This window comes from Fusarium poae, chromosome 3 (assembly GCF_019609905.1).
Source record: "Fusarium poae strain DAOMC 252244 chromosome 3, whole genome shotgun sequence".
In the NCBI taxonomy this organism is placed as follows: domain Eukaryota; kingdom Fungi; phylum Ascomycota; class Sordariomycetes; order Hypocreales; family Nectriaceae; genus Fusarium; species Fusarium poae.
Genome location: NC_058401.1, coordinates 4,114,558 through 4,134,537, shown reverse-complemented (window position 1 = coordinate 4,134,537; position 19,980 = coordinate 4,114,558). Strand labels below are relative to the sequence as shown.

Genomic DNA, 19,980 nt, shown 5'->3' with positions numbered 1-19,980 from the left:
TATTCTATACACAATCTTTCTATCTTACAAATTGTATCCATCATGAGAGGAAATCATGCCAACGGAGTCATGACCTAAACCCGTGACATCCCATCTACAGCACATCAGGTGTGTCCTCGCCCTCCTTCTTCTCAAGAGGCTTGTCCAATCCAAGTCTCTGGCGAGTGCTGTAAGTAGCGATGGAGCCGTTAGGGTCAGCCTCGGTGATGAGCTCCTTGCGGCGGGTGTCAACCAAAAGGCGAATGAGATCAGGGCGCATGTAGTGGCCAGCAAAGTCAGCGAGGACCTTGGTCAGATGACACTCGTTGAGATCAATGTCGACAAAGAGTAGACCATCAAAGTCCTTCTCGGGCTTGACAACGAGGCTGCCATCGGGTCGGTAGATACGGGCATGGCCGTTGTAAACCGAGGGGTCAGTCTCGGGCTCAACACCTTCAGGAGTGTTGATCTTCAAACCCTCAACCGAAAGACGCTGGAAAGGAGCAAGAGTCCATGTACCAGTCTCAATTGCATACTCGGGAGTAACCAGGTCAGAAGCTGGGTCGGCATAGTTGGTAGCGGGGTCGGGATGAACCTGGCGCTCCTTGCCAGGGTAGACAGGCCATGCGGCGACGTGAACCTGCTCGCCAGCAGATACGTTGAGAGACTTGAGGAAGGGGTTCATGTTCTCCCAGCAGTTGAGCTGACCGACGCGGCCAATCTCAGTCTCGCTGACAGACATGAAGGTGTCACCAGCTCCATCACCGTAAACGAGCTTCTCAACATGAGTGGGCTTGATCTTGCGGCGGTGGTTGATGACAGCGCCATCAGGGCCGATCAGAACCTGGGAGAGGTAAAGAGTGGCGTGGTCAATCTCGGAGAATCCCAGAGAAACAAAGATCTGGCTATCGCGAGCAGCGCGTCGGATGCGGCGCATCTCTTCAGAGTCGACAGCCATGGAGTTCTCTCGGTACTTCTTGAGCATAGGAAGGGACTGGAGGTAGGTAACCTTCCACATCCAGTAAGGGTATCCAGGAATCCCTGTGGGATGTTAGTATGCCACTTGCGAGTCCATCAAAAGTGAGGGAAAACTCACAAACTTCTGGAAAGGCAACGAACTTGCATCCAGCTTCACCAGCCTCGTTGATGAAGTCAATGGTCTTGCGAACGCCGCCCTCGAGATCGAACCACTAAATATCGTCAGTAAATGCATTGGTTTTAATGGTGAGGTACTCACTCCAGGCTCGGAGGTGACAGCGGCGGCCTTGTACTTGGTGATAGCCATGTTGAAGGTTGATGAGAGATTTGTTAAGATTGTTTGACTGTAGTGTTTCTGTGTGATGATGAGAGTGATGGGGATCATTTGGATGTGGCAGAGCTAGATATTTATACCAGAATACACAGAGAACAATTTGGTGCAAAGCACTGACTGTCGAACTGATATCAGTATAACAACCAGCGCGACAGTCCGAGACGCCGAAAGGTTCCGATATCTCCATCAAGATTCATGATCAGTGCACGTAGAACATGATGCATCATGTATTACATAGAAAACCCACGTATAATAGCAACATCACACTCACAGGGTTGGTTGCATACAGGCCGCGAGCTGAACCAATAGCATAGCCGCATCATGAGTTTTCCTAGATCTGCCGGCAATGATGGATATGATTTTAGTCAGGGCCTACGTAGCGGCTAGGGCCCATGATGGCATAAAGCGGCATGTTCGGGATATGAATGGCATGATAGCCCACATTAGAAACTGTGATATGAAGGGTGGAAGTTGCGAGCTGCCGCAGCGGCGTGTTGCGGGCCGCAGATTTATATGTGGTGCGGCGGAGCGGCCATCTATCATGACAACATAGGGAAAACGTCTATCAAATAACACTTTGCGCATCAATGCATGGATTAGGAGTTTGCGTTGCACGATGTCCACTGAATAAGTTGATTTTTCTTGTCATGAGACGAAACGTTCCGAAATGCCCGGAAGCATACGAAACGAAATTAGTAGTTCCCTATATGCCCGTAAGTCTATGGTTCTTAGGCTACTTATTTTCATAGCCTTAGACTTGAGGGGGCATTTCTTCTGCTACCTATTAAATTGCGTCAATATATTTCAAACAAATAACAGAGACGTGTTTCTTTAGCCCCCTTGTGTTGGAAACTAAAGACTTGCTTCTCATCCAACACCAAGACAAATCACGTGAAGGCTCGGGGCCAAACCTACCTGCCCGGGTGAGGGTTATCTGAACCAAACCTGATTATCAGAATACAGACTGTTTGGAAGGATCGATGCTGATGAATAGCGGACTATTACATCACCATCATGTTTCTTTACCTAAACTGTTGCCTCGTTGCGGATTTCGCGAGGCAATTAAACATCACTTAACCTCTCCATCTCCTGATATTCACCGTTAAACCTCCATCCGATGCTACTGTAAGAAACACATACTCAGACAAACCACAACCAAAGACACAAAGACCGGAAAAGCCGCTCACCACCTACACGGGAAAATGGAACTGGAAACCTACCTAACCGCCGAACCGATCTTTTATGGTATACTGCTTATCCCGAGCGCATACCTCACAAAAGCCCATGGCAAGTCGGGTTATGTCGGTTGGGGGCTTGTTACATTCTTGTGCCTAATACATGTTATCGGCGGCGCCATGCAGCAGACCGGAACACAACATGCCGTTTCTATTCTCAACAGTTGCCCCAGTATTATCCTGCTGGTCTGTTGTGGTCTGTGGTGGGAAGCGTACGTGAAACGACTCATTCTAGGGAATCGCTGACATTCATTACAGAAAGCATCATCTAAAATCACTTACCTATTTCGCAAAGTCTAAAGCCATTTTTATCAGCCTCATCATCATTGCCAGCACAGTCTTTTTGGCTGTACAAATACCTACGCTAAACCTTCGAACGAAATTCGGTGTTGCTCATGGATGCTTAGGAATAGCATCGATAGCAGCTTTTCTCCAGGTGACATGCAGTATGATAAAGCAAGGGTTCGATTTTCGGCAGCCCACTCAAATGGTCAGTTTAGCACAGTCCCTGTCTCTTTCCCTTTCCCTTTTCGACAAGAAAGCACTGACTCATTGCTAGCTGCTTGTTGCTGCAGAATTTGGTACAGTCTTCGCTGCCATACGCATATTCTTCACAATCCAGGTCAAAGTGAGACTCATGCACTTGTCACATCCAAGAGGAGGCCCTTTTACAACAACTGCCATTCTGCTGTTTGTACTTGTTCCTGAAGCTCTTGCAACGCTCGTATTCGTTATCTTTGGGCTGATGACGCGCGGAATTGGTGGTGGAAAAGATGAAAAAGATGGTACAGCAAGTGACGAACAAGATGATAAACAAAAAGATAATGGAGAAAATGGGGAGTACGTGCCGTTGGGTCTTGTGGTTAGACATAGACGCGCGACTTCGAGTAACTCGTTTCGCGTATGTCTAGCGTGACATACTACGAAGAGTCTTGCTAAATGGGTAGCCCCTCCTTAAGCTTTAGGATATATAGATAAGTGGTCCAAGAACTACTATAGTCTAAGGAGCACAAAGTGAACTGCTAATCTTGTCTCATACTTTTGGGTATCAATTTTTCTAATAACCTGAGGACGACTCTCATCGAAGAATACGAAATCATTCAAAGGAATGATAAATTTAGAGAATAAACATATCAACCCCCAAGGCCAATAGCGCATATTTGTATCCGTCTAGATGCTCGGCTCCAAATGTCCCAGCGGCATTGCTTTCCAAGGGTGCAATCTCCGACAAGGCAGTCTCAAGTGACGCGGTTCCTGTTGAAGAGGTGCGCTGGACTGAAACAGTGCTCGCATCGGAAGAGGGTGTGCTGGTGATTCCATGATTAGAGCCTGAACTATGCTCTTCCTTGGATATCTCGGTCCCAATCAAAAATGGTCGAGACTTGGACGAATCTGAACTTCCGCATATTTTATGGACAAGCTCAAGCTGACCGTTCCAGTAGTCGGTGCCAGGATTAGACGAAAGCAACCACGATGGAGTGCTGGTCATTGCAGTAATGACTTTACCATAGCAAGGATGACAGAGCTCGTCGTATGGCCTTTGTTCGCCGTCGTCGATCTCGGAAAACCCGTCTATGATTTCTTGGTTGCGTTAGTCATGTACCGTAAAAAGAGGTTTTAATTTCGTTGCTTACCCTGACAGTATCGACCTGTTCTGGGATCCTTGACACAAGTCTCATTCCAAGAAGCCCAAAGGTTCCCACCGAAGCCTGTATGTGATACTTTGTCGAGAAGGAGGTAATTGTCCTCACCATTGTCGCATGCATCGGTAACTGTATCATACCAGCTTTGGAGGGAATTGTAGCAGGTGTCGGTGCAAACAGAGTCGGCGAGCTCGACTTTTTTCTTTGTCCACTTGGAGTCATCATCAGACATGACCCCAGACAAAAACTTGTCACAGTGGATCTCCTTTTCCAATGCTTTGTTGCAGGCTTTGTTGGTGAGAGTACTGTCGTCGGATTTTCTCAAGTCGGGGATGATCCAAGCTGAGACACTCGTTGAGAGGCTCAGCGCCACAATAATATTGAACAGCATTTTGTCTGTTCGACGAATGGATGACTGCGATAGTGAAATTGGATAAGGAGTACCACTTGACTCAAAAAGAAAGCACTGGTTCTCATATGTGCTGTACAGACACTTTTAAATACCCAAGTGGGAAAGAACGGGGCGCCGGAAGTAATGATTTTTTTTCTCGGCAAAGAGTCATCGGTTAAACTGCAATGGAGAATAAAATTGACATCGGTCAAATATGATCGTGAAACAATGGCATGAGCAAGAGTCTCGAGTCCAAAAGAGAGGTCTTTTGCGCACGCTAGAGATGCCAAGTCGGCTCAATGAAGATATTCCCGACTAAAACCCCTGTCTAGCGTATTTGGGACCCTTAATTCACGTAACATGTTGTTGGTTGTTAGCTTTTTGGTGTTGGTTGACGGTTGCTAAGGCTGCACAGTGTAATTACAACCATGAACGACCACTAAATAAAGTGACATTACATACAATGTGGGACGACTGTTGGTTCTCAGCTGCCAAGGTATTGAAAAGTCCGATTACCCTGGTAGCTGTGATACAAGTGGGATTGAGCCCGACGGTCCAAAAGAAAATTGGGAGACATGTCTGTTGAGAGTTTTCCGTGCCATTACTGTAATTACTCGGAATTTATTCAACCTACGACGTTTTTGGAGAAAGAAAATGCTGCTTGCGTAGTACCAAGAATCTCCAATTCCAAATGAATGAAAGATGCTCCTTGTTTTCAAGAGTTTGATATGATTTAATAAGCTTGACATCCCAGTAGCTCAACTGGGTGGGCGGTAGAAAAATTAGTCTCTTAGAACTGAGGGTATGAGAAAACTAGTCTAAGAAGTATGGTCTTAAGGGCATAAAGTGGCCTACTAATTCCGTCCTTTATGCTCTCAGTGATTAACTTTACTAATATCCTGAGGCAACTGCCAGGAATAGTTATAGAAAAAGCTGTAAACATAACACCAAGGAACCATTATATATCTGTTATGATCCAAACAGAGACTAGGCTTACAGGCATACTGTAATGGTGACATTACTTATGTACTGTATTTCTAGGTAGGTGTGCAAGAACATAAAGAACCGATAAGATTTCCTGGATGAAGTCTAGGGTGAGGTTATTGCCAAGACAATTAGAACATAGGTACTAAATCTCAGCTCCATATCCAATAAGATCAGGCCGCGTGGCCTAATGGCTAAGGCGCTAGATTTCGGTCCTCAGCAACTGATCCCTCTAGAGATTCCAGGTTCGACTCCTGGCGTGGTCGACTTTCATCGCTGATATATCTTTTGCCGGCTTGTCGGAATTGATATCGTTTTTTCTTTTTTTGCTATTCCCCTACCACTCACTGACATGATATTCTGCGTATGGTGATAAAATCTGCTGTATGAGGAAGGGATAGTGGCCGCGTTGGTGGTAACGCGACTAGCGCGTAATGGATACATAATTTCGCGACTTATTTATGCACCTCATTGTACAGTCAAGGCAATATCATGATGCAGGGCTGTCGGTTATGAGTATGTTGCTGACATACTCTGTCGTCTATTCATTCATTATACTATCTATTTAACCAGTTTTCCTGAAACCATTCCGTAATCCATAACCCAAGTCATTCCATGTCTACATCTTTTAAGTGGTGAAAGGGTTGAAGTCAACGCCAAGGCGGTCAGCCTCTGACCTAATCTTCTTGTTCTTCCTGGTAAGGAACCACTTGATGGTAGACGCCAGCGCGATACCGAGACCAGCAAACACGATCTGAAGAATCATGGCCATAGTGTATCGAGGTTGGTCCTTGTCAGGGAAGAAGTAAGGCGAGATGACATTACCCAAGTGTCCAAAGATGTTGACAATGGCACCGGCAGCAGCTCGCTTCTCAGGTGTCTGACTCATGGTAGAGACAGCCCAGGTGTATTGCAGAGTGTTGGCAGAGAAGCAACCAGCAGCGTAGAGGAATGTCATGGCGTAGCGGACAGCCGCGTTGCCGGTTGCGACGGTGACGATGAAACCAGCAACGGAGCACGATAGGGGGATCACAATGTGAAGACCTCGTTCTTGACGACGATCGGAGTCCCATGATACATAAAAGGTGCAGAGTGTACCGAAGATGTAGGGGGGAGCGGTCATGAGGAGAGATGTAACACTGTTGCCGAAGCCTGTCAACTGTTAGCAAGATTGTAATATTAAGAACGAGACGGTGAGACATACCAAGTCCTCGAACAATAGTGGGGAAGAAGTTGTTGAATCCATAAGACGAGGTGATAAAGATGTTCATAAACAAGAACATGTAAAGCTTGACGTCGATGACAGCAAGCTTGAGACCAACCCAGACAGTCGACTTCTCATGAATCTCGACTCGGTCATCAAGGATACGGGCAGCAGCGATTTTGCGCATATCCTCAGTCATGTATCGCATAGCACCGCCGGTAGGAGATTCAGGATAGTTAGGCAGAATGAAGTAAGCTGTGATGGCAAAGAATCCACTCATAGCACCCTCGAGGATGAAAAGCCACTTCCAGCCTGCCAGGCCCATAGGACCATCGAGACCACTAAAGACTCCAGCTGCAATGAGACCAGAAAAGGCCTGGGCGAGTACGAGACCAGAGTATAGAAGAGCGACACGGAGGGCGAATTCGCGACGAGTGTACCAGCAGGACATGAGGAAGACAGCCTGGAAGTTATTAGATGATGAATCCAGAGCGATGGAGATGATAACTTACACCAGGGAACAAGGGTGCCTCAACAATACCAAGAACAAACTGCACAGCCCAAAGACCACCAGCACTCGTGCAGAGCACCGTCATAGCAGAGATAGCAGACCAGATGAAAGCAGCCACGGGGAGATAGATGGAAGGTCGAACACGGGTGATCAACATGTTGGAGGGCAGCTGAGCAAGCATGTATCCGACAGTGAGAATCGCAACGGCAGTCTGGTAATCGCCATCCTTGAGGTTGAGATCCTCATTGAAGGTGTTGAGTCTGGCCTGAGCAATGTTGGTGCGGTTGAGGTAGTTGAACATGTAGAGAATCCAAAGCTGAGGAAGCATCCACATGTCGAGCTTGCGGACAATCTTCTTTTCGAGCTCTGCGGCGTTGGGAATGCCGAGAGCTGCGACATTGGACAGGTTGGGAACCACCTCGGGCTTTTCCTGAGCGTAGGAGGGTGTGTTCTCCAGAGGACCTCCAATGTCCTTGGCGTCCTCACCTTCGTGAGCTTGCGGTTTGTGGTCTGACATGACTGCAGCTTTTGTCACGAGAGATGCAAAAAAGAAGAGAGTAAGAGGAGAGAGGAGAGGGACAGAAAGAAGACTGTCTGTCGTTCGAAGCTCAACGTCGATGCCCTCCGTCTTTATACCTCTCCACTCACATCGTCACCTCCTTGGTCTTGCTCCTCATCAAAACCATCCATGACGAAAACTCCACTGTCAGAGCATGGTGGTATTGCCTCAAGACTGCGGGGAACCCTTACTCGCATGTTGCAGAATGGAGCATCATGTCCTGGAAGAGAAGGTGCCGGACGTCTTGGCTTTGCGTAAAGGGAAAAAGTAATAGCCACTCGAAGTAGGCGAATCGAGAGAGAGAGCCAAGCCAACAAGACGAGGAAGAAGAAGAAAGGCGAGAAGACGGGGGAAAAGGCCAAGACATATGGTCATGGCTTATATTGTGGGGGAATGCTGGGGGGGTAACATGGTGAGATGGAACAGGTGTGCACCATTTCCAGCGGAGAAGATGGCAAATGCGTTGTTTTTTAGGGAACATGATTGGGGTGATTGGGGTAGTTGACTAATAAAAAAGTAATATTATCGTATTAACCAAACAGTCACTTGAGTCTTGTTTTTTTCTTCTCTTCTCAAGGAAACCTCTGCTTTTCTCAATACCAGAGTCTGTAGATTCACTCTCATGAGAGATTCTCTTCCCCAGACTAAGCCTTTTAGCTATGCCAATCCCCCAGATTCTCTAGACGCACCTTGGCTTACGACAAGGCTTGTCTCTCTTGGCGAGCGATTTTCCCTTGGTCTCACTCTTCTTTCTCTGTAATGATGATGGATACATACATCGGCGACCAATTCAACTGCCGACCAAGAAACAAGCCAAGACCCCAAATCTCTGGGGGGGAGGTTCAGGTAAGCCAACCCCCTCATCACTCGTCTCCAATCAGAACCTGGCCATTATAGGAATGTATGTATGTACATGCAGACAAGTCGGGGAAGCCGTAAGGGTTTACATGCAAAGTGGGTATCGTTTATGTACATGCAATGTTAAGATTTGTAACAAAATGCCTCTCTTGGCAGACTTGTATGCGGGGATATTGCAAGTCTAGAAGCTTGGGAAAGGGTTATTTTTCAAATCCGCGGTACGCTGGTTGGTAGAGCAGGCAACAAAGGATGTATAAAGACAAACTGGGCATGGCGGGAAAAAGTTGGAGTCTTGGCTGTGGAAATTCATGATTCAGGTGGTAACGAGAGCGTGGGGGAACCCCAACCTAATGTTTCCAAGGGGTAATGATCCCCACTTGTTTGAGGGGAAAAGAGAAGGAGAAATTGGATGGATGGAGGTAATTTGGTAGCATGTTGAGATATGTCATGATCTTGATATACGTGCAATACCCTATAGATGATATTGATACTGATGAGACAGTTCAAGGTTTCGCTTTTTCAAGCCCAAGCCAAAAATAAACACAACTTTCCTATTCACCATCCAAGATCTCCGGATATCTAACGGGCAATGCAAGAAACATGTTTGACCGCCTCCAAAAAGACATACATCCTGTCTCACTTACTCCATCTTCATACCTCATGCCCAACAGATTCTTAAATAAGCTCAGATTTAACCTTAGCAACGCTCAGACCGAATCCTTCTCGAAACAGGTATCGCTCCAACCAAGCCAGGATGCATGCTTGTCCAGGGTAGTATCACAGCGGCTATCATCAGACCATATTGTGTCGCTACCGGTTCGTGGAAACGGTTAATCGATGGAGCGCGCAAAAGAAAAGGACCGAGACAGGGATAATCATGATGTAAAATGTGACATGTTGTTTATTTGTTATGCTATCAACAAAATTGTAATTATAGATTGTTACATTGGATCTGGAGACAAACCGTTACGGAGTCGAGTCGGGATGCCAAGCGGAGATGCCAAGTAGAGATGCCGTGCTTCAGCCGATCATGTGAGGAGACCAAACGGAGAGAAGAGCGGTGTCAGGGTCATGTTTCCATTATATATAGTAATCGACTCCTCCCCCGGTCTAGTTGATGATGGAAGGATTTTACGGAAATGATTTCGGCCACTTGGACGAGATTTGTTGTTATCCTAATTAGGGTACTCCGACCATGGCCAATCGGAGTCTGATTGTTCCGTTGAAAGAAGGCTGGTGTTGTGTTGTCTTGGTGTTTGGTGAGTGATACTTATTGACACACATCATTCAAGCATAACCATCACCCTTTACATAATATTACATAAAACATTAATCCTTCATTACTCGACTTTCATAATTATCAACCCAAATATCCCTTTTCCCATCATCAATACGTATTCTTGGTAGCCAGACCCCAAAAGTAAGCTGCCCAGGCACCAAGAATAAGCACAACAACAGCCCCAAAGTTGACAAGTCCCAACTTGCGGTTCCATCCATCTTGTCCCTCTTTCTCAGCCTCTTCCTTCTTGGCATTGATGATGTGCCCATTCTCGACTCTCTTGCCGCGACTCCACTGCAAATGTCCCATAATATCACTGGCGAAACCCAATGCTAGGATGATCAATGCCACCACCACAGAACCAGCAGCCATTGTCGCGTAAAGAATCGTAACATTGTCGTAGCTGTTATCATCGCGATCTTGAATGACACCCGCAACGACGCCCACGATGATGGTCATGCTGTTGTTTATCGCAATCTTGATCGCGTAGCCCGACCCAAAGACTTCCTGGTACCACATGCTCGTGCGGATACTGTCGATGATAACCGTAGGTCCAAACGACGTAGCGACGGCAAAGATGCCAAAACTCGCGGCCGTTCCGGGCACAGTTGGTCCCCAAGCTGCAAGGCACATGGACAAGAGCATACCGCATCCACAAACAAGCATGAGTGTCAGTCGTTGCCCAAACATGTCGACAAAAATACCAATCAAGGGCACAAAGAAAAAGCCCAAGTATTGCGACATGGACGAATACCAGCCTGCCTTGACGGCCGAGATCTTGAAGCGCTGCTCAGCCAATTCCGTGCTGTTTGACGCAAATATACCAGCCGTAGAGGTCTGAAAGAGCGAAAACAAGCAAATCATCCAGAATGACCAAGGCAGCGATAGCATCTTGCCAATCTCAAACTTCTTGTTGTTCTCCGTCAACTTCTCTCCCGTAGCAGGATCTCTAGTACCCGCATATCGCTTCTCACACCATCGCGTGAACCACCAAAAGAAGAGGGTCGCGACGTTGGTGAATAGGTTCATAAAGACGGCCATCCAATACGCCCAGCTGAAATCGCCAAGGTTCTGAGCTATCACGTTGGCCGTTGCTTTTCCTACAAAGGAACCGATTTTACCAATACCGAGTTCAAAGGCAAGTGTTGATGCGAAGCCGGAAGAGGGAGGGAACCACGAGGAAAAGATCTTGTACTGGGCGACCTGGGTTGCGACATCGCCGAGGGCTTGGATGACGGCACCTCCAATCATGAATTTGTAGCTTCGGACTGTTGTGGCTGCAGCGACGAGGATTGCTCCTAGACTGAAGACGGCGTTTCCCCAGAGCATGGTGCCTGAGACAAGGTTAGTTAGTACTGGAAGGTGATGACGGTAGTCGAGGTACATACTTGCACCACCGTAGCGGTCCGTGAGAACACCACTAACGAGAATGAGAGCAGTCTTGATAAAGTTCTCACTTGTGTCAAGGACCGCATATTGGGTGTTTGAAATGTGAAGCTCCTGGTAAAGGTTAGGCAGAGTCCATTTGCTTCAAGTACCTAGGTCAACATGCCTTTTTCAAGGTACTCTTCAAAGCACCAGTGACACCACTACTCCAATGTCCACCAAAGCCAATCATACTGACGATGACGACAGAGAGTATCTTCATACTCAGGGGTACAGGCTTCTTGCCATGATCCTCACTGCCACTATCGTTGTCTGATTGGTCAGATGCTGGAGAGACACTGGTCATGTCCTTGACTTCTTTTGAAGACTCCATCTTGTGAAGAAAAAGGGATTGAGATGAAAGATGAGACGAAAGATGAGACGAAAGAAGGATTATCAAATGGCGATGATGCTTCTTTATCAGATCAAATCGGGTGGAACCGTTTCCAGAATTTTAACAAGGTTCGATAAGTTGGAGTCCAGACCCGCTAGGTTGATTGTATCCCCACTTGGTGCGAACACGTTAGGAGAGCTGAAGAAAAATACAAGAGTTGTTAGGGTAGTGATATGTGCAAAGACAGTATTGATATCAATACTAAACCAAATGAAGAAAAAAGACACGCAAATCTTGTTTAAAACAGAAAACATATTTTGTGCTTTTTCATTGTTTACAAGTTATCAAATTGGATATCGGACATGCCAAAAGAAACAGAGACTGTTAACGAAAAGACTTGCTTACAATGATCTGATAAGCAACGGCTCCAATAATTGAACTCATTCAACCAGTCGGTTTCACGCCTTGATTTTCTTAAACGAGTTAGTCCCCGAGTCTCGGAGCGACAGCCATGAAAATCCTCTCACTGTGAGACGCGACGGTCCACCTCAAAAAGGGTTAAACACTGGCAATCCCCTTTCTCACTGTGAAAAAAAAATCAAAAATCAAAAATCAACGATTATCAGCCAAGATTATCTCGCTTTATCTTGATCTTGCTAGCCGAGATGGCGTGTTTCTGCAAGCATCTTGATCAACTGATTGATAACTTTGACCCGTCATCCACCGCACGTTTCGCTTCCAATCTAAACAAGCACCTCGAAGCGATCCGCTCCATCCTCGCCAAGAATAAATCCCTCTCTAAGGAGGTTCGGTACCAGGTTATTCCGAGCAACCAACGCACTGCCAAGATTCTTTCGCTTCAGTCCATCACTTTCGACAGGGTTAGGAAACTACACGACACTCTTCAGAGCGACACCAAAGCCTTTTGGACTTCCAAAGATGATTCCCTGCTGCAGGAGCTGAGGAGACGAGTTGCGTGTGTGACAATATTCTTGAGATCAAAGGTTAATGATGATGCTTGGATCGCCAACGACGTAGCTGCTGTTGTCAAGGGGAGGACACTATCTGAGTTAAGATATGCGGGAAACAAGTATATCAAGATTGCCAGAAAGCTTGGGGGAGTCGGTTCAATTCTTTGGCTACCTTTGGAAGTACCTGCATCAACGTGAGTAGTTGACGGATAGAGTCTACCAAACATACTGACATGAACAGATATGAGAGGTACCTGAATATGGATGACACTGAAGCATTCGATCATCTGCACAATCTTGGGTCCGAGGCTCCCGATTTGAACTATTTCGTGCAGAGTCTAATTACAGAGCAACTCAACGGTAAATGGCCTCCCAACTGTTTGGGACTCCACTAACAGACAACAGACTCTTCACTCAACCTATCCTTCCGCAACCTTCTCTTAGAGTACGGATACTGCTTTCTACCGTCTGAACAAGGCCTCCTCCTCCTCCACACGCTAGGAGGAACAGAAGTGCCGGTCGACCTTTTAAAAAGTGTCAAGATACCAATGAGACGCTGGACAAACGAAGGAGAGATACAGAGTATCAGTGCCATCGACTTTGGGCTTAGCTCGGATCTAGTTACTGTGCTGTCCAGCGATGATGCCGTGTCACAACTCCAACAAAGGCCAGAAGTAACCCAAAAACCCTTGGAAGATGGTGCAGTCACCTTGTCACTTCATCCCCAAGCAAAAGAAACGATTGCCAGTCGTTTATCACCACAAGCAGTAGAAGATTGGGAAACAACAGCTCTTAGACTAATATGTTTCGCCTGCCCTCCCTGCTATGAAGGAAAAGTCAACTGGTACATCCATCCATCCACCTACTTCCCAGAACATAGCTGACAAACTACAGGTCACTTCCCACGAAGAAATCAATCTGGGCTCTCCTCGACAAACTGACTTCCCAAAAAAGGATCACAACATCACTGAGAACATGCGTCATCGAGGCCCTCCTCTACTTCTGCGAACGTGACCTCTTTAGCATTCGTCTCGCTGCTATCCAACGCGCAAAGACCCTCGTCCGCAAAAATATGCCCTTTTATTATCAAGCATCCGTCACCCTCTTTGACAGCATAATATCTGGCAAGGACGGCGACTTTGAGCGCTCAAACGCTATTATTAATGAGTTTCTGTCGTCCGAGCAGTGCGAGACCAACACGAGATCTGACAACGCTTTGAGAGGAAGACTACACATTTCAAGTATCGAGAATAAAATACATCGGTATGATGCAGAAGTCGCCACAACTATATACAACTGGAAGGGAATCCATCCACTATCCACGTTTGAAATCGAAGTTACGAGGAGGTTACAGGGTGTTGCAGCCAAATTCTTCCATTCTATTGGGGATTTCAAGACGACGAGGGCTTCTTTGGAACAGCATTTGTGGCTAAACTCGACAATGCCGATACGACACAATACGAAATTACTCATCGTTACAAGATTGGCAGAGATTCATTGCGAGCTTCATGAGTATGAAAAAGCTCTTCAGATTATACAAGTAGAACTTGATACCATGTCCGTGAAAAAGGGCCGGCCGTTTCGACGTTTGACCATGGCCATGGGAGAAGCCTACATCGGCCTGGGCCAATTTTATGATGCTGACTCAATTCTCAAAGAGCTCATCGCCGTCGAACCACCCGAGTTGGACGATTTGAATGATCAAGTCCTCAAAATGAGACGTCTAATCCTCTCAGCGCGAATCCAGCACGAACGCTGCGATTTTGTCAGTGCTTTGCTGCTTTGGACTCAGGCTGGCCAACAAATGCAGGGTCTCTCTACTTTTAGTTCCAGACATGGGTGGATAGCAGCCATCATTAAATTATCCATGGCTCATGCACAAATAGCCATGGGCGATAGCGAGGCTGGGAGAAAATCATGGGACGCCGCTGTTGCAGTTGCTATGAGGGAGCGATTCGAATTTGTGTTTCCGATCCTTGCAACTACTTGGTTGCAGAAGATTGTGGGGGAAATTCACCAGGCCAAGGGATGGCCTTTGAGGATCATGATGCCAGGTGGGAAATCTGATCTTACGTGGCTGTGATGTGGGTATTTGCTGAGAAGCCCTATTTGGTAAACTAATGATGATTGGAAGTTGTGTATTGCATGGTCTAGACAATCAGCGCTATTGCTGACAGGATTTTAACAGTACTGTATATACCTATCTGACACCATTTCGTGTCAAGTATTAATATCGCACTTTACTATTTTCGAAAGACCTAGAGCCCTAGCATATCCTGGAAAGCACATCTAATATATAGGATGAATGTCCAAGTGGCTTATCACCAACAGAACATGTACTGACGCGGCGCGGAAACACAACAAGGCTGACATGAGCACATAACTGCCTGACTTGTCTAGTGCTGACCCAAACATTGACACATATAACGTCGCGTGCCGAAAAGCGAAAGCCCATCTAAGTAACCAGCATATTCCAACCTTGAACCCTATCTATCAAAATGTCCGAGAAACCAGTCGTTGCCATGGTGCAAGGTGCCTGGCACCGTTCAATCCACTACGAGGCATTCGCTCAATCACTGACGACCAAAGGCTTCACAGTTCTCCAGCCTGATAACGTCTCAGCTGGAAAGGTTGATGACATCAAGGGCAAAACGCATATGGATGATGTTAAAGTCATCAGAAAAATATTGCAACCTTCTCTGGATGAGGGAAAACGGATTGTTCTGGTCTGCCATAGCTACGGTGGTATTCCCGGATCTGCTGCTGTTGAAGGATACCAACTCCACGAGCGAGAGGCAAAAGGCTTATCTGGAGGAATCATTCATGTAGTTTACGTCGCATCGTTTGCACTTCCTGTCAAGGGACTTTCTCTCCTAGCTACTGTTGGAGGAACATTTGGTCCTTTCTTGGACAGAACTGTACGACATCCTAACCAACATTCCAAGACATTTGATACTGATACAAACTTTCTTTTTAGGACGATGCTTTGTATCTGAATGAGGGAGCAAAGGATACATTTTACAACGATCTTCCCTCCGAGGAAGCAGACAAGGCTCTATCGGCATGCGCTCTCCAGAGCACGGCTAGTCTTGAAACCCCAGCGGACTTTGTGGCGACTGATGTCACGGTATCAAGAACGTATGTTGTTTGTGAGGAGGATCACTGCATCCCTAAGCAAGGACAACTCGCTATGGCGGGTGCTATGGGAAGCGAGATTGTCATGGAGACTATTAAGTCTGGGCATGTACCGTTTCTTAGTGAGGAGGCCATGTTGAAGGTGGTTGATATTGTCGAGAAAGTTGCCCAATAAGTTGTGTGCGCTTTTACAGAACGAGTAAAGAGTCAACCACTTAACTGAACATTGGCAAACAATCATTCGCAGTATTGTTATGAATCAGCTAGAGAGAGCCACTGATAGCCTTATCGGCCAATTCTGCCGTTTAGCATTATTGAATTCCACAAAACCCATGATGTTATACCCATCGTGAAGGAAATCAGTTAATGAATACACTGAAGCATTTAAGCCTCAATCGCTCAGGGAATGGCGTACAATCACAAGTAAACAACGGAAATATTGCGAATACCTTTGCCATCGTCTCATTGATTCATTATTAGCATGATCAACGTAGAAATTACGGCTGAATTATGGCGGGTATGCTGAAGGAGAAGTTTCAAGCGACCAGTACCCGTCTTATTCCCATCAGAGAGATCTGCTTGACCTTGACAGGCCGGGACGAGTCTCGGCATCGATGAGCGGCATCTTTCTCTTGGCTGGAGCTAACTTGTTCCAGCAGGTCGATCCGCTGCTGAACCATTACGTTCCACTACAGAACTAACACAAAATTCCAGCAAAATGTATGGTCGACTTTGGTCTGTACCTTTCAAAAGATGGACGCGCTGAAAGGTCTAAATCAATATATTTCCAGATTCATCTTGATGCGTCTCCACCTTTAGTTACACTCCAACCTTATTTATATCTCTCGATATCCCCTTTCCTGTCCCTCAACGTATATCGTCAAACATTCTTGACCATTATGGCTTCCTCAAAGATATTCACCAATGGCCGATTCCTTAGCAACACCCACGCCTCTCACCAAGAATGCATGATCACCCAAGAATCCAACATTGTATACATTGGCCCAGAGAATGATGCAGCAGTTCAAAAGGCAAAATCCAATGGCGCTGAAATTTTGAACCTTGGCAACAGAGTTGTCCTCCCCGGCTTCATCGATAGCCATGTCCATTTGTTATTCTTTGGACTCTCACAGCAAAAGCTCGACCTTGGGGGATGCAAGTCTCTTGAAGAAATCCGACAGAGACTATCCGCTTTCGCATCATGCAACCCTGACCTACCACATATTCTGTGCCGAGGATGGCTTCAGTCTGCGACTGGGGGAATCGCACTGGCGAGTATGATCGATGATGTCGACCCAAGGCCAATTTTCATTGATTCGAATGACCTTCACTCAGTCTGGTGTAATACTGCCGCTTTGAAGAAGCTACCCATCCAAGAAATGAAAGCAAAGGTGCCAGAATTCATCACATGTGACAAAGACGGAAACCCAACTGGCCTTCTGGCAGAAGCCGCCGTTACAGCCTTTATCTGGCCTTTTCTTATCCAGTCGCTTTCTATGGATGAAAAGATAGAGGTATTTGAGAGAGCGATTAAAGCTTACTCTGAAGAAGGATACACTGGAGTTATTGACATGGCCATGGATGCGATAGCATAGGAAGCCTTGCAAGTACTACGAGAAACCAAGGGCATCAATCTTCATATCGCTGCTCACTGGTTTATTCCCTACGAAGCAGATCAGACTCTTCTCGATGCACAAATCCAAGAAGCTATCGACATGCACAATAAATTCCACCCTTCAAAGTCCCCGGAGTTCTGCATCGTCGGCGTCAAAATTATCGGAGACGGTACAGTAGACGGCTGCACAGCCGCGCTATCATACCCCTATGGAGAATCCGTTGATCTCGTCGAGCCGCTATGGCCAGCCCAAGCTTTGAACAGAACACTGCATCATATTACAAAAGCTGGTATGCAGTGCGCCATACACGCTATTGGGGACATAGCCATCAACCAAGCCATCGAGGCAATAGCGAGCACTAATAACCCTACCGCTCGCCATAGGATCGAGCACTTGGAAATGGCTACCCCAGAAGACGCCCTTAGACTTGGTGGTCTTGGCATAACAGCTTCGGTACAGCCTGTCCACAGTGACCCTGCAATCCTCGAAGGATACTCCAAGCTAGTCAAACCATCAGCGTGGGAAAATGCGTTTCCTTATAAAGAGTGTCTTGACGGTCATGCAAATATGGCAATTGGCACTGACGCACCCACAGCCCGACACTTGTCTTTTCCAAACCTGTATAACGCAACTACGAGAAAGTCTGCATTGGAGCCCGAGATGGACAAGGTTACAAATGGCAAGAGTGCTCTCACTTTGGCACAGGCTACGAAGGCTGCAACATATGGAGCTGCGTATTCTAGGTTTGCAGAGACTTGGACAGGGAGTCTGAAAGAGGGACTGAGAGCAGATTTCATGGTTTTGCCGGGTATTCCGGAAGTTCACGGGCTTTTGGATGTCAAGGTCGACGAGACATGGTTTGGAGGAAAGAAGGTTTACGACAAGAGGGGCAAGGGAAGTCAATTGGGTAGTTCCCGTCTGTAAATTGGTCTAGAGGATTTGTTTCGTACCTACAAGGGTGCAGTTGTAAACTCTAATGTTTTTTGTTCGGTTTAAAGTGCCACAATTTGATTATCGATCGGCGTCAAACTTGGGTCTGTAGCATCCCCAGCGCCAATATCAGCATGTCACTCCATTTTCGTGCTTCCCTGATTCCTCCTCGAGTAGAATTGTGTTCATAGCTCAGCATCAGGGCAGTTATTGTATTCAAGATATGGGTTGTTGAAAATTCATCACCACTAGAGATAGAAGTCAGGAGAATGAATATTCAACTGAAAATAGATATCTAGACAAGAGAAAAAATGGTCGGTTTTGTGTATAAGGCTGCTGAGACTTGGACAACGGTGTGGCACAGACTATTGCATTTTTCAACAATATGGACTGGATAATCGGCGAACCCTGAATATTTGGATAGAAGAATCGATATCTGTAGTATGAGACTTCTATGCTTTAGAATATGGGCCCCAGTTAATAACATCACGAATCTCTTACGAAGACAGGAGTAGAATTTAAAGGTTAATTAACTAGATTATTCATACTAAGATAGCCTTTAGCTTTAGGCTTTATTATTTAACTTTTTTTAATAGCTAGCTATAACTAGAAAATCTTATTAATAATTACTACTTACTCTTTTAATTATTTAAATTAGGCCTTATATAGTTCTTACTTAAGAGTTTAATTAATTTCCTCTATAAATATTCTTTTTACTTTTAATAAATTATCTTTTAGCCTTTTTATTAGCTTTTTTTTTAATTTCTTTAATCTTTTTAGCTTTTTTTTTATTTTAATAAAACTATATATATAAATAAAATATAAATTATATATAAAGGCTATTAATTTAACTTTAATAAGGCTATTAAGCTTTATAAATATATATAATTTAATAGTTTTTTTTTTATAATATATTAATCTTATTAATATCTTTATATTTCTTAATTATTAACTTAATATTTTTAAATTAAAAGATTATAAAATAGATATTCTTATTAATAGTTTTTTTTTTTAATTAATATTATATTATATAAAATTTATAAAGGTTATTAGCTATATTTAATAAAAGACTAAGATTAATTAATTATAAATATTTTTACTTTTTTCTTTTATTTATATTTATAATAGGACTTAGAGGTAGCTAGGTAGATTCTTAAAGGTAGGACCTATATTAATATAAGACTAAAGCTTATCCTTTTCCCTAAGGGACTATAAGATTTTTAAATAAATCCCCCTAAAGTAGGTCCTAATATATAGCTAAAGACCTCTTAAAGGTTATAGGTTTAAACCCTATTATAATTATACCCCCCTTTATAGTTAATAACCTTAGTAACTAAGAGAAATATTTAAATTACTTTACTAGTTAATTAATAATATTAACTAGCTATTAAGTATATCCTTTTAATTTAGTAATAAGTTTAGCTATAATAGAATCCTATAGAAGTAAATAAATAAAAGTATATACCTTTCTTAATTATAGTAAATCTCCCTTAAAAGGCCTTTTTTTCTAGGCTTTTTTATTCTCTTATTATATTTAACTCCTTAGCCTTTCTTTTATACTTATAATAGCTTACTAATCTCTTTTAAATACTCCTTACTTTCCCTTATATATTT

At 44.9% G+C, this 19,980-nt stretch overlaps 7 protein-coding genes and 1 non-coding gene across 8 annotated transcripts; 4 read left to right on the top strand and 4 right to left on the bottom strand.

The window, feature by feature from the left end:
- Positions 1-94: 94 nt before the first annotated feature.
- FPOAC1_008770 (uncharacterized protein) lies at positions 95-1,264 on the bottom strand (the record flags this gene model as incomplete). The annotated part of the gene is made up of 3 exons (XM_044853204.1): positions 95-1,020; positions 1,076-1,169; positions 1,217-1,264. 3 exons carry the CDS (start codon positions 1,262-1,264, stop codon positions 95-97), a joined length of 1,068 nt encoding a protein of 355 aa, XP_044705874.1.
- A 2,379-nt stretch (positions 1,265-3,643) lies between these two features.
- On the bottom strand, positions 3,644-4,560 carry FPOAC1_008769 (uncharacterized protein; the record flags this gene model as incomplete). The annotated part of the gene is made up of 2 exons (XM_044853203.1): positions 3,644-4,107; positions 4,161-4,560. 2 exons carry the CDS (start codon positions 4,558-4,560, stop codon positions 3,644-3,646), a joined length of 864 nt encoding a protein of 287 aa, XP_044705873.1.
- A 1,160-nt stretch (positions 4,561-5,720) lies between these two features.
- Positions 5,721-5,810, top strand: FPOAC1_008768. Its single transcript has one exon. It is a non-coding gene; the product is annotated as a tRNA-Arg (tRNA).
- Positions 5,811-6,172: 362 nt separating this feature from the next.
- On the bottom strand, positions 6,173-7,776 carry FPOAC1_008767 (uncharacterized protein; the record flags this gene model as incomplete). The annotated part of the gene is made up of 3 exons (XM_044853202.1): positions 6,173-6,696; positions 6,749-7,211; positions 7,261-7,776. The coding sequence occupies 3 exons, from the start codon at positions 7,774-7,776 to the stop codon at positions 6,173-6,175; spliced, it is 1,503 nt and encodes a 500-aa protein (XP_044705872.1).
- A 2,287-nt stretch (positions 7,777-10,063) lies between these two features.
- Positions 10,064-11,714, bottom strand: FPOAC1_008766 (uncharacterized protein; the record flags this gene model as incomplete). The annotated part of the gene is made up of 3 exons (XM_044853201.1): positions 10,064-11,289; positions 11,344-11,455; positions 11,580-11,714. The coding sequence occupies 3 exons, from the start codon at positions 11,712-11,714 to the stop codon at positions 10,064-10,066; spliced, it is 1,473 nt and encodes a 490-aa protein (XP_044705871.1).
- Positions 11,715-12,379: 665 nt separating this feature from the next.
- On the top strand, positions 12,380-14,768 carry FPOAC1_008765 (uncharacterized protein; the record flags this gene model as incomplete). The annotated part of the gene is made up of 5 exons (XM_044853200.1): positions 12,380-12,879; positions 12,927-13,045; positions 13,091-13,529; positions 13,580-13,948; positions 14,168-14,768. The coding sequence occupies 5 exons, from the start codon at positions 12,380-12,382 to the stop codon at positions 14,766-14,768; spliced, it is 2,028 nt and encodes a 675-aa protein (XP_044705870.1).
- A 415-nt stretch (positions 14,769-15,183) lies between these two features.
- FPOAC1_008764 (uncharacterized protein) lies at positions 15,184-15,995 on the top strand (the record flags this gene model as incomplete). The annotated part of the gene is made up of 2 exons (XM_044853199.1): positions 15,184-15,603; positions 15,663-15,995. The coding sequence occupies 2 exons, from the start codon at positions 15,184-15,186 to the stop codon at positions 15,993-15,995; spliced, it is 753 nt and encodes a 250-aa protein (XP_044705869.1).
- Positions 15,996-16,719: 724 nt separating this feature from the next.
- On the top strand, positions 16,720-18,360 carry FPOAC1_008763 (uncharacterized protein; the record flags this gene model as incomplete). The annotated part of the gene is made up of 2 exons (XM_044853198.1): positions 16,720-17,334; positions 17,416-18,360. 2 exons carry the CDS (start codon positions 16,720-16,722, stop codon positions 18,358-18,360), a joined length of 1,560 nt encoding a protein of 519 aa, XP_044705868.1.
- Positions 18,361-19,980: the final 1,620 nt, after the last annotated feature.